This window comes from Oncorhynchus masou, chromosome 11 (genome assembly GCF_036934945.1).
Source record: "Oncorhynchus masou masou isolate Uvic2021 chromosome 11, UVic_Omas_1.1, whole genome shotgun sequence".
NCBI lineage: Eukaryota > Metazoa > Chordata > Actinopteri > Salmoniformes > Salmonidae > Oncorhynchus > Oncorhynchus masou.
Window position 1 is genome coordinate 42,330,828 of NC_088222.1, and position 22,261 is coordinate 42,353,088.

General features: G+C 42.3%; 1 protein-coding gene and 1 non-coding gene across 4 annotated transcripts; both read right to left on the reverse strand.

Annotated features, from left to right (window-relative positions):
* Window positions 1-6,473: 6,473 nt before the first annotated feature.
* On the reverse strand, window positions 6,474-21,880 carry sc5d (sterol-C5-desaturase). 3 transcript variants are annotated; one of them, XM_064978580.1, is made up of 7 exons: window positions 21,780-21,880; window positions 21,006-21,083; window positions 18,900-18,953; window positions 16,171-16,388; window positions 8,960-9,092; window positions 8,731-8,831; window positions 6,474-8,248 (listed from the first exon to the last, which is right to left on the reverse strand). In XM_064978580.1, the coding sequence occupies exons 4-7, from the start codon at window positions 16,378-16,380 to the stop codon at window positions 7,781-7,783; spliced, it is 912 nt and encodes a 303-aa protein (XP_064834652.1). In that variant the 5' UTR covers window positions 16,381-16,388; window positions 18,900-18,953; window positions 21,006-21,083; window positions 21,780-21,880; the 3' UTR covers window positions 6,474-7,780. The 3 variants fall into 3 exon arrangements, with proteins under 3 accessions (XP_064834652.1, XP_064834651.1, XP_064834650.1); XM_064978579.1 differs by lacking the exon at window positions 18,900-18,953; XM_064978578.1 differs by lacking the exons at window positions 18,900-18,953; window positions 21,006-21,083 and having other exon boundaries at window positions 21,780-21,860.
* Window positions 8,355-8,492, reverse strand: LOC135548964 (small nucleolar RNA SNORA57). Its single transcript, XR_010456915.1, has one exon. It is a non-coding gene; the product is annotated as a small nucleolar RNA SNORA57 (small nucleolar RNA).
* Window positions 21,881-22,261: the final 381 nt, after the last annotated feature.

The window sequence follows — 22,261 nt, forward strand, 5'->3', positions numbered from 1 at the left end:
AAGAACAAGGAACACACCAGGCAGGTCCGAGATACTGTTGTGAAGAAGTTTAAAGCCGGATTTGGATACAAAAAGATTTCTCAAGCTTTAAACATCCCAAGGAGCACTGTGCAAGCGATAATATTGAAATGGAAGGAGTATCAGACCACTGCAAATCTACCAAGACCTGGCCGTCCCTCTAAACTTTCAGCTCATACAAGGAGAAGACTGATCAGAGATGCAGCCAAGAGGCCCATGATCACTCTGGATGAACTGCAGAGATCTAAAGCTGAGGTGGGAGACTCTGTCCATAGGACAACAATCAGTCGTATATTGCACAAATCTGGCCTTTATGGAAGAGTGGCAAGAAGAAAGCCATTTCTTAAAGATATCCATAAAAAGTGTTGTTTAAAGTTTGTCACAAGCCACCTGGGAGACACACCAAACATGTGGAAGAAGGTGCTCTGGTCAGATGAAACCAAAATTGAACTTTTTGGCAACAATGCAAAACATTATGTTTTGGCATAAAAGCAACACAGCTCATCACCCTGAACACACAATCCCCACTGTCGAACATGGTGGTGGCAGCATCATGGTTTGGGCCTGCTTTTCTTCAGCAGGGACAGGGAAGATGGTTAAAATTGATGGGAAGATGGATGGAGCCAAATACAGGACCATTCTGGAAGAAAACCTGATCGAGTCTGCAAAAGACCTGAGACTGGGACGGAGATTTGTCTTCCAACAAGACAATGATCCAAAACATAAAGCAAAATCTACAATGGAATTGTTCAAAAATAAACATATCCAGGTGTTAGAATGACCAAGTTAAAGTCCAGACCTGAATCCAATCGAGAATCTGTGGAAAGAACTGAAAACTGCTGTTCACAAATGCTCTCCATCCAACCTCACTGAGCTTGAGCTGTTTTGCAAGGAGGAATGGGAAAAAATTTCAGTCACTCGATGTGCAAAACTGATAGAGACATACCCCAAGCGACTTACAGCTGTATTCGCAGCAAAAGGTGGCGCTACAAAGTATTAACTTAAGGGGGCTGAATAATTTTGCACGCCCAATTTTTCAGTTTTTGATTTGTTAAAAAAGTTTGAAATATCCAATAAATGTCATTCCACTTCATGATTGTGTCCCACTTGCTGTTGATTCTTCACAAAAAATACAGTTTTATATCTTTATGTTTGAAGCCTGAAATGTGGCAAAAGGTCGCAAAGTTCAAGGGGGCCGAATACTTTCGCAAGGCACTGTATATGGATGAGCAATGATTGAGCGACATAGGCAACAGGACAACGACCCTAAGCACACAGCCAAGACAACGCAGGAGTGGCTTCGGGAGGAGTCTCTGAATGTCCTTAAGTGGCCCAGACAGAGCCCGGCCTGGAACACGATTGAACATCTCTGGAGAGACCTGGAAATAGCTGTGCAGCAACGCTCCCCATCCAACCTGACAAATCTTGAGAGGATCTGCAGAGAAGAATGAGAGAAACTCCCCAAATACAGGTGTGCCAAGCTTGTAGCGTCATACCCAAGAAGACTCAAGGCTGTAATCACTGCCAAAGGTTCTTCAACAAAGTACTGAGTAAAGGGTCTGAATACCTACGTAAATGTGATATTTCAGTTGATTTGACATTTTACATTTGCAAACATTTCTAAAGTCCTGTTTTTGCTTTGTCTTTATGGCGTATTGTGTGTTGATTGATGAGGGGGGAAAACAATTTATTCCATTTTGGAATAAGCCTGTAAAGTAACAAAATGTGGAAAAAGTCAAGGGGTTCGTATACTTTCCAAATGCACTGTACTGCAATAAATATGTAGAGCCAGTTTCCAGACACAGATAAATCCTAGTCCTGGGGCCTCATTTATTAAAATGTTCTTAGATTTACACTTGAACTTAGTCGTAAGATCATTTCCGATGGTGTGCTTACGTTCGATTCATAAAAGATACTGAACATAAAAACCTTGCTTACGCAGGTTCTAAGAAACCCATTTGTAACTTACGCACCTGTGATCTATAAATCTCAAATTAACTTAAAATTGACGCCACCTGAACGTACCTTACAATCAGCGATTTCCCCTTATAGAATGCTTGCACAAATAAGGGTTTAGTTAGGAATAGCCATGGACCAAAAGAGAAAAGCAAACTTTTTGGAAGATGAGATCACGGCGATGGTACCAGGAGATTGAAGACAGGCAACACGTATTATTCGGTGGACTAAATAGTGAGTTGACAAACAAAGCCAAACAGGTAGCTTGGGAGTGTAGCCGCTGCAGTGAACGAGGTGGGGCAGCAAGACAGAACTTTGGCTGATGTGAAAAAGACATGGACCAACCTTAAACTGCAAGGGGGAAAAAAGAATAGCCATACATAACCAGCAGGTAAATCACTTATGTCGAGTCTAGACTTTGCGTAGCGATAAGATAATTTCCACATCAAAGTAAGGTTTAATAAATAACTACTTATACGTGGTTTTCTGCGTAAGTCATACTTAAGATCAAAATTGATCCTAAGTCTGTTTTATAAATGAGGCCCCAGGACTAGGCTTCATGGGGGTCGGGGGAAAAGGCTGTAATGTTTAAGTATTTGGTACAATGCATTGCACAAGGTGGCTTTGAAACTGATCATGCTAGAAATCTAAAAGGACTGGAACTGAAAGGCTCAGCACTGGCAAAACTAGGAACTGGAGAGATAAATTCCACTTGAACCCGAATCGCTCCCATCCATCAGTGTATGATCTTCAAGAATCTTTCCAGTCTGTCATTTGTCCAAGCTCAAAAAGCAAGACTGATCAAGGACTGAGGACAATAAAGTTGAAGCACTGACTGCCGTCTCAACACGAAGGGCACTAGAGTAACAAAGATGTTTTATCTCCAGCGCCGGGCATGAAATGGAAGAGCGCAGGATGAAAGGAAAGAGTGAAGGAGGAGACCTCTATGGCCATGTGTCAAAAGCAAATACTGTATGGAGACATCCTCTTTTAAATCCTTTCAAAGGTGTTTTTTTTACAGAAAGATAAAGAAGGAGCAAGACATAGTTAGGTCCATAATTATTGGCACCCTTGATAAAGATGAGCAAAAAATAATGTATAAAATACATAATACAAATACTGAGCTATATTGTATGCTACATTTACATTTTTGTAAAAATATTTTTGGTATTTTACCCCCTTTTTCAATCTTGTCTCATCGCTGAAACTCCCCAAAGGGCTCGCGAGGTGGAGGTCAAGTCACATGTCCTCCGAAACATGACCTGTCAAACCGTTCTTCTTAACACCCGCCCACTTATCCCAGAAGCCAGCCGCACCAATGTGTTGGAGGAAACACAGTTCAACTGACCACCATAGTCAGCCTGCAGGCACCTGGCCCACCACAAGGAGTCACTAGAGCACGGTGAGCCAAGTAAAGACCCACAGGCCAAATACTCCCCTAACCCGGACGGTGCTGTGCCAATTGTGCGCTGCCCTACAGGACTCCCTATCATGACCAGTTGTAACACAGCCTTGGAACGAACCGTGCCTCAAGTGACACCTCTACCACTGTGATGCTGTGGCTTAGACCGCTGCACCATTCAGGAGGCCCCCTCCTACATTTTTTTTACATTATTATATTTTATACTAATACGATTGCTCAGAGAAAGAGATTTTGTTTAACAAGTAATACAAAAAACACAAAAAGGTAGGGGTGAAAATTATTGCCACCACAGTTTCCAATACTTTAGCACCTTCCCCTTGCAAGGGTAACAACACTGATCCGTTTTCTAAATTGTTTTATAAGATTGGAGAACATGTTAGGATGGATCTTAGACCATTCCTCCATACAGAATCTTTCCAGATCTTTCAGATCCTTTGTCTGCTCTTACCACAGATCTGCAATGGGGTTCAAGTCTGGAGACTGAGATGGCCATTGCAAAATGTTGATTTTGTACCATTTTTTTGTGGATTTTGATAAGTGCTTAGGGTTATTGTCTTGCTGGAAAATCCACTTGCAGCCAAGTGTCAACCTCCTTGCAAAGGCAACCAGGTTTTTTGCTAAAATGGTACTTGGTAAAGTTCATGATACCGTTGACCTTAACAGAGGCCACAGGACCATGGAAGCATAATAGCCCCATAGCTTAAAATATGCCTATGCTTCTGTAGTTTTTTTTTACACCAAACCCACCACTGGTGTGTGGCCAAAGAGCTCTATTTTCATGTCATCTGACCATCTGACCAGCACTTTTATATCCCATTTTTTTAATCAAGGGTGCTAATAATTCTGGACATAACTGTATGTGGTACAATTAAGCCATTTACAGTATTTACGACCTAGCCAAAGAAGCAGTACAACCAAGTGATTGAAGCAAGACAAATTATTAGGGGCACTTGAGTGGCACAGTGGTCTAAGTCACTAGGCTGTATCACAAGGCTGTATCACAACCAGCTTTGATTGGGAGTCCCATAGGGTGATGCACAATTGGCCCAGTGTCATCCGGGTTAGCATTTGGCTGGGGAAGGCTTTCATTGTATTTAAGAATTTATTCTTAACTGACTTGCCTATATAAATAAAAAATGAAAAATTGTATGCCAATAATTAAGTGTATTTGCTGAATGATTTTGATGGTAGATCAAGAGTGTTTGTAAAATGTGCACAAAGAGGACATTTTTATTCCCCAAAACACTCTTCCAGCCAAGACAGCAATGTTCATCTCCTATTCTTTTAAATTGCTCACTTGGTTTGTTTGGTTCATAACTCAATTAAACTGTTGATGAACTGTGAGAGTACACTACAATTTCAAATTGATTTAATGCCAGAGACTCTCACAGTAGAAGGTGAGATTGATTAATCTTTTTTTTTTAAATGGGTGCCTGCAAAACCACTTCCTGGAGTAGCTCAAGATGTGCATATTATGGTTGAGCTCCTCTTGCTCAGACGTTGCATGCATCAACCAATGGTTGTGTGCCACGTCAACGATTGTGTCATTGACTGACAGATTTTAGCTGATACTTAAAATGCTTATCCAGGAGTTACAATATCTGGCAGGCGTCAGCAACACCTGGGCAGAGGAACGCGCCCATCGTCTTTATGAGACGCCATCTTAATCGACTTCATTTGGCTTCAATGCGCTTCACATAGGAATGAAGGGTGTCACGTGATCGATGGCTTTGTCCATTCATTTATACAGTCATTGAATTATGTTCATGTAAATACAGCCAATTGTGTTTGTCTCCTCGCATCTCAGCTCAAGAGGTATCCAGTTATATTCATTATATAGTTATAAATCTGTACAGAGCTTATTATTGAGGTTATTGTCCACACAGGCTATTCATTTAGGAATTTTTGGGCTACATGTTTTGAGTCTTTGTTGTACCAATTGATTTTATAGAAAGGGATCCTAATGAAAACACAATAAAGTGTTATTTTGCTGTGTGTTCATCTGATGTTTTTATACATAAATTGAAAATATAAGACACTGAAAATAACCTTGTCATCTACATACTTTGGGTAATGCAATAGCTCCCTCTGCTGTACTTTGTCTGAAATAACACTTCAAGAGTGCTGAGTCATGCAAGCAAACGTCTTGGGAACATTCCATCCGTATTGCTAAGTATCGGTGGGTCCCCTGCGGGACGGTTGAGCTAACGTAGGCTAATGCGATTAGCATGAGGTTGTAAGTAACAAGATAATTTCCCAGGACATAGATATATCTGATATTGGCAGAAAGCTTAAATTCTTGATAATCTAACTGCACTGTCCTATTTACAGTAGCTATTAGTGAAATAATACCATGCTATTGTTTGAAGAGAGTGCACAATTTTGAACTTGAAAAGTTATTAACAAATTAGGCACATTCGGGCAGTCTTGATACAACATTGTGAACAGAAATGCAATGGTTCATTGGATCAATATAAAACGTTGCACATACACTGCCGCCATCTAGTGGCCGAAATCTAAATAACACCTGGGCTGGAATAATACATTATGGCCTTTCTCTTACATTTCAAAGATGATGGTACACAAATTACAAAAAAATTTTTTTTCCTCTGTATTATCTTTTACCAGATCTATTGTGTTATATTTTCCTACAATTATTTCACATTTCCACAAACCTCAAAGTGTTTCCCTTCAAATGGTACCAAGAATATGCATATCCTTGCTTCAGGGCCTGAGCTACAGGCAGTTAGATTTGGGCATGTCATTTTATGCGAAAATTGAAAAAAAAAGGGTCAGATCCTTAAGAGGTTTGAAACAACACAAAGAATAATTTATGAAATCAAACTGTTTGGATTAACAGATATTGCTTCTCAGATATTGTGATATAATTGTGGCCTTTCTAGCAATTTTAAATGGGAGATTCCACAGCACTTTGATAAGATTTCAAGTTCCAAATTCAAACTCTGCTTACGTCACTGGAGATCCAAAAGACGAGTTTAAAGGTGGCCTTTGTCAGACACTGATAGAACTACTCGTTTTCTGCCACCTGCAGACTCTAAATAAAAGGACAGAGACATTTTCATATTAGTTTCCATGTTTATTGAGAAAATAGGATAAAACCAAGTCACACTACTGTTATATTGAAAACAACCAATATATTTTCCCGGGTATCCATGGTGGCAGGTAGCTTAGTGCTTAAGAGCATTGGGCCAATCCCCGAGCAGACTAGGTGAAAAATTGGTCTGCGCCCCTTGAGCAAGGCACTCAACTTGAGTTGCTCTGGATATGAGCATCTGCTAAATGACTAAATTGTAAAATATCCATGAAAACTTCACCCTTCCATTTACAGACATCAATTATTTACAACTAGATTATGTGACTATGTGCATTACTGTACACATTGCCTCATTCCATCTGTGAGTGTTGTCGCCAACTTCTATCATACATGGTAATGCAATAAAAAAAAAAGAGATGGCTGCAGCACATACAGTAAGTAGCCGATGGGATAAGGACATGTGTCCACATACAATAGGATTCACTTTGCTCAACTTCCAAATGGCCACGTTTTTTGTATTTTATTTCATTCCCCAGATGTCTGCTTTAAAATGCAAAACATTCAGGTAAACACACTTCCATTCGTCATAGACGTTTTACTTTTATCTTGTTGGAGAAAAGTCCCAGAGGGTTAACTACTGGATATGAGCATGACCAAATCTGACGAGTCATGGTGTGTAGAATCCCAGTTCCTGCCATTAACCACTACAACCTTAATATCTTATAGTACATAGGGGTTGTAGGAAGTCATGCATTTTCATTTTCTTGCATTAATCAGCACTAGACATCCTATTTCATTGTCACCTCCCCTCAGATACCCCAAAAAATCCATACAACACATAGCACCTCCAAACAGGCACAATCAATCAGCATGCACTCAATGAACTTCATTAAAATAAGCAATTATTTCTCAAGTCAATGATGACAATCCAAGAAATGGCCTGCTAGGTTTCTATAGCTTTTGACTATGAGAATAGCTTGGTGCTTTTGTCTAAATTCTCATTAAGTATTTGTGTGGCAAATGCAGAAACTGAAATTAAGTTCCAAACAATTATATCACCCACATGTTCAGTATATCAGTGCTTTTCAGTGAAATGTCAAGACATTATTGCCTCCTCCATTTCCATAGCATTGAAACAATGAGGAAAATTAATAAAGGGAGAGTTTAAGAAAGATAAGCAACTGTAGCTTGATTATTTATATAATGGGATAATGAATGAAAACAATCAATGTGTGAAGCAGTATGTGAGCTATTCCTTATCAATGACACATAGCTTAGCTTTATCAACTAAAAACGAATCCATCATGACACTACACCACATGTACCAACTACTCCTCCTTAATCTTTGTACCGCTTACGTTAGCATGCCCATTCGTGTGCCCATTGGCATTAGTCCCATTAGCACTCATCTTCCCCTCGGCAGTCAGTCTACGAATGCAGTCGAGGGGGCCCTTCCCTTCGAGCACTGAGGGGTTGCGGTAAGACCCGCCAATGCGGTCCCACAGGGTGAAGTACTGGCCATAGTTGACGTCGAAGAAGAGGTGGTGGTCCGTGTGGTGGGCCGCCCCGTTGACCACTTCCTTCAGTGGTCCGGGCACGCGGTAGTCGCCGTCATGGATAGACACAGTCCAGATATTGACGAAGATGTAGAGGGCCAGGTAGAGCACCTTGTGCAGAGGGAAGAGGAAGGGGTAGATGTGGTAGGGCAGACCCTGCAGGAAGCCATCCAGCGGGTGGAAGGCGTGGCTGGCAAACGGGGTGGGGATCTTCCACACATGGTGTGGCTTGTGGAAGTGCTGAGGGGAGGGAACATGACACCATATTCAAAAGGAACTGTATGTAGAACATATTTGCTGAGGAACAGATAGAATATGAAACATATGGCCCCGTTGGATCACTTTCAAGTGTGCCAGCGATTGAGGATAGGACCAGCAGACGACAACACACACTGGTACTGAAGATATGGCACTGGCTTTGTTCTACCTCCGTACATTACATACACAAGTTCTTAGCAAATACATGTATGCCAAAAAATGGAGGGGAAAAACTGCACATTTGTTAATCAACATTAAGACAATGTCAACTGCCTTAATCTCATTAAGAAAAATGAGCAGAATGATAGGACTTAATATACAGGATTTGTCTGTCATTGTGGACTGATCTGTAACTGTAGATCACCAAAATCACGTCTAGAGCAACAATCCACATGCAATTATCAGTGAAGGGACCTACCCAGTAGCACACTTCCCCATTGGTAACAAGACTTTGTAATGCTCACCTTGTAAATACTCTTGTGGTGAAGAAACCGATGAATCCAATAAATGCACCCGTCCGTGAATAACAAGAAGGAAATCATGCTGAGAAGCACAAAGGGCCAGCCTGAAAAAACAAACCACCATTAGCCTCATAATGACAATCCTGTTAGACAAAGTTGCATAACAAAAAGAACAGTATAAACATTACATTACATTACAGTCCCAGCGTCAGTGAACGCAGCATTGTCTTACCCATGGGAGACTCTTCGACGTGGTCATAGAGCTTGCTGTATCCTCTGACCTCAAGGAAAAATAACGCCACAGTGGGTATACTGATTATGGGTAGCGAGGTCATGGCGTATTTGATCTCCCGCCGCACCTGGTTCTGAGGACAAACAATGATCTGAGATCAGGGATCAATTCCAATAAATAAATAAAACACATATAATATATATTATATATATATACACAATATATATATATATTAAAAAACTATATATATACAGTGCCTTGCGAAAGTATTCGGCCCCCTTGAACTTTGCGACCTTTTGCCACATTTCAGGCTTCAAACATAAAGATATAAAACTGTATTTTTTTGTGAAGAATCAACAACAAGTGGGACACAATCATGAAGTGGAACGACATTTATTGGATATTTCAAACTTTTTTAACAAATCAAAAACTGAAAAATTGGGCGTGCAAAATTATTCAGCCCCTTTACTTTCAGTGCAGCAAACTCTCTCCAGAAGTTTAGTGAGGATCTCTGAATGATCCAATGTTGACCTAAATGACTAATGATGATAAATACAATCCACCTGTGTGTAATCAAGTCTCCGTATAAATGCACCTGCACTGTGATAGTCTCAGAGGTCCGTTAAAAGCGCAGAGAGCATCATGAAGAACAAGGAACACACCAGGCAGGTCCGAGATACTGTTGTGAAGAAGTTTAAAGCCGGATCTGGATACAAAAAGATTTCCCAAGCTTTAAACATCCCAAGGAGCACTGTGCAAGCGATAATATTGAAATGGAAGGAGTATCAGACCACTGCAAATCTACCAAGACCTGGCCGTCCCTCTAAACTTTCAGCTCATACAAGGAGAAGACTGATCAGAGATGCAGCCAAGAGGCCCATGATCACTCTGGATGAACTGCAGAGATCTACAGCTGAGGTGGGAGACTCTGTCCATAGGACAAAAATCAGTCATATATTGCACAAATCTGGCCTTTATGGAAGAGTGGCAAGAAGAAAGCCATTTCTTAAAGATATCCATAAAAAGTGTCGTTTAAAGTTTGCCACAAGCCACCTGGGAGACACACCAAACATGTGGAAGAAGGTGCTCTGGTCAGATGAAACCAAAATGGAACTTTTTGGCAACAATGAAAAACGTTATGTTTGGTGTAAAAGCAACACAACTCATCACCCTGACCACACCATTCCCACTGTCAAACATGGTGGTGGCTTCCGGCGCCGACAGAGATGGCCGCCTCGCTTCGCGTTCCTAGGAAACTATGCAGTTTTTTTTTATGTGTTATTTCTTACATTAGTACCCCAGGTCATCTTAGGTTTCATTACATACAGTCGAGAAGAACTACTGTATATAAGATCAGCGTCAACTCACCATCAGTACAACCAAGAATATGTTTTTCGCGATGCGGATCCTGTGTTCTGCCTTACAAACAGGACAACGGAATGGATCGCATGCAGCGACCCAAAAAAACTACTTCGAAAAAGAGGGAAACGAGGCGGTCTTCTGGTCAGACTACGGAGACGGGCACATCGTGCCCCACTTCCTAGCATTCTTCTTGCCAATGTCCAGTCTCTTGACAACAAGGTTGATGAAATCCGAGCAAGGGTAGCATTCCAGAGGGACATCAGAGACTGTAACGTTATGTGCTTCACGGAAACATGGCTCACTGGAGAGACGCTATCCGAAGCGGTGCAGCCAACGGGTTTCTCCACGCATCGCGCCGACAGAAACAAACACCTTTCTGGTAAGAAGAGGGGTGCGGGTGTATGCCTTATGGCTAACGAGGCATGGTGCGATGAAAGAAACATACAGGAACTCAAATCCTTCTGTTCACCTGATTTAGAATTCCTCACAATCAAATGTAGACCGCATTATCTACCAAGAGAAATCTCTTCGATTATAATCACAGCCATATATATCCCCCCCCAAGCAGACACATCGATGTCTCTGAACGAACTTTATTTAACTCTTTGCAAACTGGAAACCATTTATCCGGAGGCTGCATTCATTGTTGCTGGGGATTTTAACAAGGCTAATCTGAAAACAAGACTCCCTAAATTTGATCAGCATATCGATTGCGCAACTAGGGGTGGAAAAACCTTGGTTCACTGTTACTCCGCGACTCCGCGACTTTCCCCGCCCCCCTTTCGGAAAAGCTGACCACGACTCCATTTTGCTGATACCTGCCTACAGACAAAAAAACAAAAAAAGAAGCTCCCACGCTGAGGTCTGTCCAACGCTGGTCCGACCAAGCTGACTCCATACTCCAAGACTGCTTCCATCACGTGGACTGGGACATGTTTCGTATTGCGTCAGATAACAACATTGACGAATATGCTGATTCGGTGTGCGAGTTCATTAGAACGTGCGTGGAAGATGTCGTTCCCATAGCAACGATTAAAACATTCCCTAACCAGAAACCATGGATTGATGGCAGCATTTGCGTGAAACTGAAAGCGCAAACCACTGCTTTCAATCAGGGCAAGGTGTCTGGTAACATGACTGAATACAAACAGTGCAGCTATTCCCTCCGTAAGGCTATCAAACAAGCTAAGCGTCAGTACAAGACAAAGTAGAATCTCAATTCAACGGCACAGACACAAGAGGCATGTGGCAGGGTCTACAGTCAATCACGGACTACAGGAAGAAATCCAGCCCAGTCACGGACCAGGATGTCTTGCTCCCAGGCAGACTAAATAACTTTTTTGCCCGCTTTGAGGACAATACAGTGCCACTGACACGACCTGCAACGGAAACATGCGGACTCTCCTTCACTGCAGCCGAGGTGAGTAAAACATTTAAACGTGTTAACCCTCGCAAGGCTGCAGGCCCAGACGGCATCCCCAGCCGCGCCCTCAGAGCATGCGCAGACCAGCTGGCTGGTGTGTTTACGGACATATTCAATCAATCCCTATACCAGTCTGCTGTTCCCACATGCTTCAAGAGGGCCACCATTGTTCCTGTTCCCAAGAAAGCTAAGGTAACTGAGCTAAACGACTACCGCCCCGTAGCACTCACTTCCGTCATCATGAAGTGCTTTGAGAGACTAGTCAAGGACCATATCACCTCCACCCTACCTGACACCCTAGATCCACTCCAATTTGCTTACCGCCCAAATAGGTCCACAGACGATGCAATCTCAACCACACTGCACACTGCCCTAACCCATCTGGACAAGAGGAATACCTATGTGAGAATGCTGTTCATCAACTACAGCTCGGCATTCAACACCATAGTACCCTCAAAGCTCGTCATCAAGCTCGAGACTCTGGGTCTCGACCCCGCCCTGTGCAACTGGGTATTGGACTTCCTGACGGGCCGCCCCCAGGTGGTGAGGGTAGGTAACAACATCCCCTCCCCGCTGATCCTCAACACTGGGGCCCCACAAGGGTGCGTTCTGAGCCCTCTCCTGTACTCCCTGTTCACCCACGACTGCGTGGCCACGCACGCCTCCAACTCAATCATCAAGTTTGCGGACGACACAACAGTGGTAGGCTTGATTACCAACAACGACGAGACGGCCTACAGGGAGGAGGTGAGGGCCCTCGGAGTGTGGTGTCAGGAAAATAACCTCACACTCAACGTCAACAAAACTAAGGAGATGATTGTGGACTTCAGGAAACAGCAGAGGGAACACCCCCTATCCACATCGATGGAACAGTAGTGGAGAGAGTAGCAAGTTTTAAGTTCCTCGGCATACACATCACAGACAAACTGAATTGGTCCACTCACACAGACAGCATCGTGAAGAAGGCGCAGCAGCGCCTCTTCAACCTCAGGAGGCTGAAGAAATTCGGCTTGTCACCAAAAGCACTCACAAACTTCTACAGATGCACAATCGAGAGCATCCTGGCGGGCTGTATCACCGCCTGGTACGGCAACTGCTCCGCCATCAACCGTAAGGCTCTCCAGAGGGTAGTGAGGTCTGCACAACGTATCACCGGGAGCAAACTATCTGCCCTCCAGGACACCTACACCACCCGATGTTACAGGAAGGACATAAAGATCATCAAGGACATCAACCACCCGAGCCACTGCCTGTTCACCCCGCTATCATCCAGAAGGCGAGGTCAGTACAGGTGCATCAAAGCTGGGACCGAGAGACTGAAAAACAGCTTCTATCTCAAGGCCATCAGACTGTTAAACAGCCACCACTAACATTGAGTGGCTGCTGCCAACACACTGACACTGACTCAACTCCAGCCACTTTAATAAGGGGAATTGATGGGAAATGATGTAAATATATCACTAGCCACTTTAAACAATGCTACCTTATATAATGTTACTTACCCTACATTATTCATCTCATATGCATACGTATATACTGTACTCTATATCATCCTTATGTAATACATGTATCACTAGCCACTTTAACTATGCCACTTTGTTTACATACTCATCTCATATGTATATACTGTACTCGATACCATCTACTGTATCTTGCCTATGCTGCTCTGTACCATCACTCATTCATATATCCTTATGTACATATTCTTTATCCCCTCACACTGTGTATAAGACAGTAGTTTTGGAATTGTTAGTTAGATTACTTGTTGGTTATTACTGCATTGTCGGAACTAGAAGCACAAGTATTTCGCTACACTCGCAATAACATCTGCTAACCATGTGTATGTGACAAATAAAATTTGATTTGATTTGGCAGCATCATGGCTTGGGCCTGCTTTTCTTCAGGAGGGACAGGGAAGATGATTAAAATTGATGGGAAGATGGATGGAGCCAAATACAGGACCATTCTGGAAGAAAACCTGATGGAGTCTGCAAAAGACCTGAGACTGGGACGGAGATTTGTCTTCGAACAAGACAATGATCCAAAACATAAAGCAAAATCTACAATGGAATGGTTCAAAAATAAACATATCCAGGTGTTAGAATGGCCAAGTCAAAGTCCAGACCTGAATCCAATCGAGAATCAGTGGAAAGAACTGAAAACTGCTGTTCACAAATGCTCTCCATCCAACCTCACTGAGCTCGAGTTGTTTTGCAAGGAGGAATGGGAAAAAATTCCGGTCTCTCGATGTGCAAAACTGATAGAGACATACCCCAAGCGACTTACAGCTGTAATCGCAGCAAAAGGTGGCGCTACAAAGTATTAACTTAAGGGGGCTGAATAATTTTGCACGCCCAATTTTTCAGTTTTTGATTTGTTAAAAAAGTTTCAAATATCCAATAAATGTCGTTCCACTTCATGATTGTGTCCCACTTGTTGATTCTTCACAAAAAAATACAGTTTTATTTCTTTATGTTTGAAGCCTGAAATGTGGCAAAAGGTCGCAAAGTTCAAGGGGGCCGAATACTTTCGCAAGGCACTGTATATATATATATAATATATAGCTTTTTAAATATATATATATAAATATATATATATACATATATATAAATATATATACATACATATATATAAATATATATACATAAATATATATTTTTAGATATATATAAACAAAAAATATATATTAAAAAAATATAGGGTGAAAAAAAAAAAATATATATATATACACACACTGCTCAAAAAAATAAAGGGAACACTAAAATAACACATCCTAGATCTGAATTAATGAAACATTCTTATTAAATACTTTTTTCTTTACATAGTTGAATGTGCTGACAATAAAATCACACAAAAATTATCAATGGAAATCAAATTTATCAACCCATGGAGGTCTGGATTTGGACTGACGCTCAAAATTAAAGTGGAAAACCACACCACAGGCTGATCCAACTTTGATGTAATGTCCTTAAAACAAGTCAAAATGAGGCTCAGTAGTGTGTGTGGCCTCCACGTGCCTGTATGACCTCCCTACAATGACTGGGCATAATCCTGATGAGGTGGCGGATGGTCTCCTGAGGGATCTCCTCCCAGACCTGGACTAAAGCATCCGCCAACTCCTGGACAGTCTGTGGTGCAACGTGGCGTTGGTGGATGGAGTGAGACATGATATCCCAGATGTGCTCAATTGGATTCAGGTCTGGGGAATGGGCGGGCCAGTCCATAGCATCAATGCCTTCTTGCAGGAACTGCTGACACTCCAGCCACATGAGTTCTAGCATTGTCTTGCATTAGGAGGAACCCAGGGCCAACCGCACCAGCATATGGTCTCACAAGGGGTCTGAGGATATCATCTCGGTACCTAATGGCAGTCAGGCTACCTCTGGCGAGCACATGGAGGGCTGTGCGGCCGACCCCAAAGAAATGCCACCCCACACCATGACTGACCCACCGCCAAACCGGTCATGCTTGAAGATGTTGCAGGCAGCAGAACGTTCTACACGGCATCTCCAGTGTGAACCTGCTTTCATCTGTGAAGAGCACAGGGCGCCAGTGGCGAATTTGCCAATCTTGGTATTCTCTGGCAAATGCCAAACGTCCTGCACGGTGTTGGGCTGTAAGCACAACCCCCACCTGTGGATGTCGGGCCCTCATACCACCCTCATGGAGTCTGTTTCTGACCGTTTGAGCAGACACATGCACATTTGTGGCCTGTTGGAGGTCATTTTGCAGGGCTCTGGCAGTGCTCCTCCTGCTCCTCCTTGCACAAAGGTGGAAGTAGCGGTCCTGCTGCTGGGTTGTTGCCCTCCTACGGCCTCCTCCACATCTCCTGATGTACTGGCCTGTCTCCTGGTAGCGCCTCCATGCTCTGGACACTACGCTGACAGACACAGCAAATCTTCTTGCCACAGCTCGCATTGATGTGTCATCCTGGATGAGTTGCACTACCTGAGCCACTTGTGTGGGTTGTAGACTCCGTCTCATGCTACCACTGGAGTGAAAGCACCGCCAGCATTCAAAAGTGACCAAAACATCATCCAGGAAGCATAAGAACTGAAAGTGGTCTGTGGTCAACCCCTGCAGAACCACTCCTTTATTGAGGGTGCCTTGCTAATTGCCTATAATTTCGACCTGTTGTCTATTCCATTTGCACAACAGCATGTGAAATTTATTGTCAATCAGTGTTGCTTCCTAAGTGGACAGTTTGATTTCACAGAAGTGTGATTGACTTGGAGTTACATTGTGTTGTTAAGTGTTCCCTTTATTTTTTTTGAGCAGTGTATATAGTTTGTCGCAGTTCAACTGCATACAAATATATTGTGGCCTGGTCCCAGATCTGTTTGTGTTCTCTTGCCAAGTCCTACAGGTGTTGTGACGTTTAACAAGATCTAGGACCAAGTATTGAGTAATATAAAGAAGGACCTACCTTTAGAAACTGTGGATGTTTCATGAGGTTGTGGTCAAAGATGAAGTGGTAGCTCAGCCACCCCAGGCCCAGGTAGAGGACTGCGGCTCCCAGGTTGGTGACTACCAACAGGCTGATGATCTGGCGCAGCGCCCCGTCTTCAGGCCACGACGACGGGTATACGTAGGGGGTGAGGACATAGTGGTCGGCGACATTCAGCACAAGATCCATGTCTGAATCTGCCAAGTTGATAAGTAATGGCTTTGAGCATAGCCTTGTAGACTCCTCCTCTCAAGTAGCCTATCCTACCCACATATCACAAGTGACAAATAATTTCTCACTTCTCAAAACCACAGAGAAGGCTCAGACACAGAGAAGGCTCAGACACAGAGTAGGCTCAGACACAGAGTAGGCTCAGACACAGACACAGAGTAGGCTCAGACACAGACACAGAGTAGGCTCAGACACAGACACAGAGTAGGCTCAGACACAGACACAGAGTAGGCTCAGACACAGAGTAGGCTCAGACACAGAGTAGGCTCAGACACAGAGTAGGCTCAGACACAGAGTAGGCTCAGACACAGAGTAGGCTCAGACACAGAGTAGGCTCAGACACAGAGTAGGCTCAGACACAGAGTAGGCTCAGACACAGAGTAGGCTCAGACACAGAGTAGGCTCAGACACAGAGTAGGCTCAGCAACAGAGTAGGCTCAGACACAGAGTAGGCTCAGACACAGAGTAGGCTCAGACTCAGAGAAGGCTCAGACTCAGAGAAGGCTCAGACTCAGAGAAGGCTCAGACTCAGAGAAGGCTCAGACTCAGAGAAGGCTCAGACTCAGAGAAGGCTCAGACTCAGAGAAGGCTCAGACTCAGAGAAGGCTCAGACTCAGAGAAGGCTCAGACACAGAGTAGGCTCAGACACAGAGTAGGCTCAGACACAGAGTAGGCTCAGACACAGAGTAGGCTCAGACACAGAGTAGGCTCAGACACAGAGAAGGCTCAGACACAGAGAAGGCTCAGACTCAGAGAAGGCTCAGGTTTTGAGAAGTGATGAATTCGCAGATGTAGCAGACAATGTCATAAATGATTTGTGGGCCGAATTTACTTCTTGAGAGTGACACATCACATGTAAACTGGACATGGCTTATGGACAGGGTGGGTAGTCAACTAGTCAATGTTAGATCTATAGGCAAGTTCAATCATATTTTCATCATACATAGACAGTAGTGGTTTACTAGGGCTGGGCGGTATACTGTATTTTACTATATACACCGGTATTGATGCACGGACCGGTTTGGGTTTTTACTTTACCTTCTATAACGGTATTTGAATGTTTCGTTTGTTAAATGTGATACGCCGTGTGTAACATCCATTTTTACAGTTTACTCCGCTACTTGAGTCATCTCTCTCCGCCCTGCTTCCACACAGACCGAGTCCCAACCCGTCACTCAAGGAGCGCATTTGTTGTTGCTTGACCACGAGACACTTTCGTTCAGTCTGCATAGTCAATGCAGCACATGCAACAATGTTGATGACAACAATGTTGTTTCCAATTTGATCTTAATATTTATCCACTAGCGTTCTATAATTACAAGATTACATCTGTAAACAGCTAGTTTGTATTTTCTTAGATGGTTAAGCTAAATCGTCTTAACCACTAATACTAATCGCTAGTTAGCTGGCTAGCTAATAAAAGTACTGAGTCAGAGCAAACGTAGCTAGCTGGTGGAGGCCTAAATCAGCATGTTGTTTGTGCAACTATATATTCTAAATCAGAGGAATAGGCGAAGCATGAATATGTTGGCTATATGATTAAAGATTTACACGGAACATCACTTCGGTTCCTACCCTGTCACAATAACTCTTCCATGGAATTTTCATTCGTTGTCAAATCAAACAACGATAATGATAATAAATTATAATAAACATTCTATTTCCATGATTCCAAAAGTTCACCCAAGTGGTTTAATCTAAATTGCAATTGCAACATTTGGTTAAAAATATGGGCTAGTATTTTTGCCCATAACGTTGCAGTATGGAAATGATCTCAAATGAGTGCAGGAAATGCAGATTGAAGTTGAATTGAACAGTATTTTATTTTACCTTCATTTAACTAGGCAAGTCAGTTAAGAACAAATTCTTATTCACAGTGACGGGCCTACAGGGGAACAATGGGGTAACTGCCTTGTTCAGGGGCAGAACGACAGATTTTTTACCTTGTCAGTTCGGGGATTCGATCTAGCAACCTTTCGGTTACAGGCCCAATGCAGTGGGTTAACCACTAGGCTACCTGCCACCCCAAGTATAAAACAATCAGAATGGAGAAAGACCCATTGAAACCATTTAGAATATATGTGTTGCCACCCTAGGGTCACGCACTACTCATAAAGAAAATGTGGAACTTTCATTATTCAAAAACATAAAATACCATCAAATAAGTCACACCGTCAAAAACTTGAAAAATATGATATGATATTTTGGCCATATCGCCCAGCCCTATGTGTTTGTTACTAGAACTCAGATAACATACAGTAAATAAGAGTATGATAAATGGGAGGCGGGCCTAGTACTGTAGGTGTATTTGGGGGAATGCTACTGATAGTGCTTTTTAAAGCAGTGACATTTGAGAATACCTTGGGGTAAACTACTGTAGTGTTTCACTAGGCAATCTTTTCAGTGTCCCGGCACTACCAAAGGTTTTCCAGGAATGGGAATTCTTATTTGGGTACAAGCTAGTCATTTTTTTTCACCTTTATTTAACCAGGTAGGCCAGTTGAGATCAAGTTCTCATTTACAACTGCGACCTGGCCAAGATAAAGCAAAGCATTGCAACACAAGCAACAACAGAGTAACACATGGAATAAACAAATGTACAGTCAATAACACAATAGAAAAATATATGTATACAGTGTGTGCAAATGAAGTAAGATTAGGGAGGTAGGGCAATAAATAGGCCGTAGTGGCGAAATAATTACAATTTAGCAAATAAACACTGGAGTGACAGATGTGCAGAAGATAAATGTGCAAGTAAAGATACTGGGGTGCAAAGGAGCAAACAAATAAATGAATAATATGGGGATGAGGTAGTTGGATGGGCTATTTACAGATGGGCTATATACAGGTGCAATGATTTGTACGCTGCTCTGATAGCTGATGCTTAAAGTTAGTGAGGGAGATATGAGTCTCCAGCTTCAGTGATTTTTGCAATTCGTTCCAGTCATTGGCAGCAGAGAACTGGAAGGAAAGGGGGCCAAAGGAGGAATTGACTTTGGGGGTGACCAGTGAAATATACCTGCTGGAGCGTGTGCTACGTGTGGGTGCTGCTATGGTGACCAGTGAGCTGAGATAAGGCGAGGCTTTACCTAGAAAAGACTTGTAGATGACCTGGAGCCAGTGGTTTTGGCGACAAATATGAAGCGAGGGCCAGCCAATGAGAGCATACAGGTCGTAGTTCCATTCGTATATGGGGCTTTGGTAAAGAAACGAATGGCACTGCAATAGACTGCATCCAATTTGCTGAGTAGAGTGTTGGAGGCTATTTTGTAAATTACATCTCCGAAGTCAAAGATCGGTAGGATAGTCAGTTTTACGAGGGTATGTTTGGCAGCATGAGTGAAGGATGCTTTGTTGCGAAATAGGAATCCGATTCTAGATTTAATTTTGGATTGGAGATGCTTAATATGAGTCTGGAAGGAGAGTTTACTATATAACCAGCCACCTAGATATTTGTAGTTGTCCACATATTCTAAGTCAGGACCGTCCAGAATAGTGATGCTCGGCTGGCGGGCAGGTGTGGGCAGCGATCGGTTAAAGAACATGCATTTAGTTTTACTTGCATTTAAGAGCAGTTAGAGGCCACGGAAGGAGAGTTGTATGGAATTGAAGCTCGTCTGGAGGTTAGTTAACACAGTGTCAAAAGAAGGGCCAAAAGTATACAGAATGGTGTTGTCATTGTTGATCCTTGGTATTTAATAAAGATGATAGCATGCATATCCCATATGTTGGGTCAGAAGATACATGCCATCACCTTGAATTTTTGGAGTACCAAGGATCTAATTTGGTTCAAACAGGTGCCATTAATACAGGTAACAAGTGGAGGACAGAGGAGCCTCTTAAGAAGAAGTTACAGGTCTGCGAGAGCCAGAAATCTTGCTTGTTTGTAGGTGACCAAATACTTATTTTCCACCATAATTTGCAAATAAATTCATTAAAAATCCTACAATGTGATTTTCTGGATTTTTTTTCTAATTTTGTCTGTCATAGTTGAAGTGTACCTATGATGAAAATTGCAGGCCTCTCTTATCCTTTTAAGTGGGAGAACTTGCACAATTGGTGGCTGACGAAATACTTTTTTGCCCCACTGTATGTGGAAGCCAGGATATGCTAAATGTGTTTATGTTAATTAACAGTCAATTACCATGAGACCAGCAGTTATGTGCTTGACAATCACCGGCTGACAAAATATCATGACCACCACAGCCCTATTCAAGACCGCTCATGCTGTAAACACAGTCCAGTTAAAAGTGAATGGCACAGATTCATATATCGCAATTTGCATATAGGCCTATTGCAGCTCTGATTGGTTATGCCGCACCAGTCTGTGTAGATTATGGGCTGAGTCGTGCATTTCAGTGCAATAGAATTCTACTCGCATGGGTTCTGCCTACAACAAAATCTCTTGCATAGTTAGTTTTGCATACTAAGTCTTGCATAGTTAATTTTGTTTTTCAGTATGTTGCATTGAAAGTGGCTATTATGGCGTTGATTTTATCACAATTCCCACAGTAAAGGGAAATGTTGATAGTGTTAACTAAGAGGGCAAACTCTAGTAAGTTGAGTAAAGTTCAATTACATGCCTCTCTGTGTGGGCTGATATTTCTTCTGCGGCAGTCCTGGGGGAGTCTGTTGTCACTGAAAATTACTGCCAGCTGCATCTGTGATAAAGCCGGCAAAAACAGTGTACAGTAAGTGTATATTTTGCATTTGTCAAAGTATTTAGATGTGGAATGAAAGTAAAGGGCTTTCTGTTCCTAAAAACGTATTCCAATTGAGAATCGGTTCACGTTTTGATGGAGTATTAGGCTGTGTTGGCTGCCAGAGCCAGTCTACCACTGAAAATAGCAAAAGGTCCTTGGACCTTTAAGAAGTAACAGTAGGCTCATTAAGAGTACATATTGGGCTATGTAGGATCTAGAAAACCTACTACAAATTACAAATACATTCCCAAGTAGGTTTGACATCTCAATCCAATAGAATGCATTAGTGTTAATTAATTACTCTACCTACTTTTACAAGTGTATCAAATAAAGGCCCCATGTACCCATTTAGCACACTACCATATTCGGCCTATAAAAAAGCGAATTGCATTGTGTGCATTACTTTATAGATAGACAGAGTCAATTCAAAACATATCACCTCATAATACGTGAACATGTTTCAGATAAGTGAGATTCGGGTAATATGTGCTCACACATTGAAGCTATACCTACCAAAAAATAAATAATGACTTAACTGCCATTAATCCCCATTCTACATCATGCATATGCGCCCATGGCATATCCCAATGTAATGTCCCACAACGCATATAAACGCACAACTATATCGGTGATTTGTAAATGTTCGTTACATACCTGACGCAGTTGTCCACTTTACCAAGCCACTTGATAAGGCGAACAATGTCATCAAACTATAGGTATTCGGGTAACCAATCTGCAACTCCCTGTTTAAAGAAACAACTACGTAATTGCACACATATCCAATGGAAAGACACTTCCTTGTCACGAAAGGGCTGCATCTTTCGTTTGATTGGACAACTGCCTGATGTGATCATGGCGCGACGAATTTTTAGAGGTGAATTTAAAGAGACATGACTATATACACAGTTATGAAACATTGGTATTACTAAATGAATTAACGTCGGCGCCAAACTATCAAAACAGCTGTTTCATATAGCGTGGCATAAAGTATGCATAAAGTAATAAAGTAATAAAGTAATAGTATGCATAAAGTAATAGTCCACATATTACTCTCACCCTCTGAGACAAGCTAAGAAAGACGCAATATGCAACATTTGGGTGTATTCCCTCTACAAAATTCCTATATGATTATTAGT

Excerpts from the sequence above, each read along its gene's own strand:
- sc5d (XM_064978578.1), bottom strand. The coding sequence starts at position 21,831 with ATGACATTGTTCGCCTTATCAAGTGGCTTGGTAAAGTGGACAACTGCG. Across the intron at positions 9,093-16,170 it reads AACATCCACAGTTTCTAAAG|AACCAGGTGCGGCGGGAGAT; the intron begins GTAGGTCCTTCT and ends GTTTGTCCTCAG. Across the intron at positions 8,832-8,959 it reads CGTCGAAGAGTCTCCCATGG|GCTGGCCCTTTGTGCTTCTC; the intron begins GTAAGACAATGC and ends TTGTTTTTTCAG.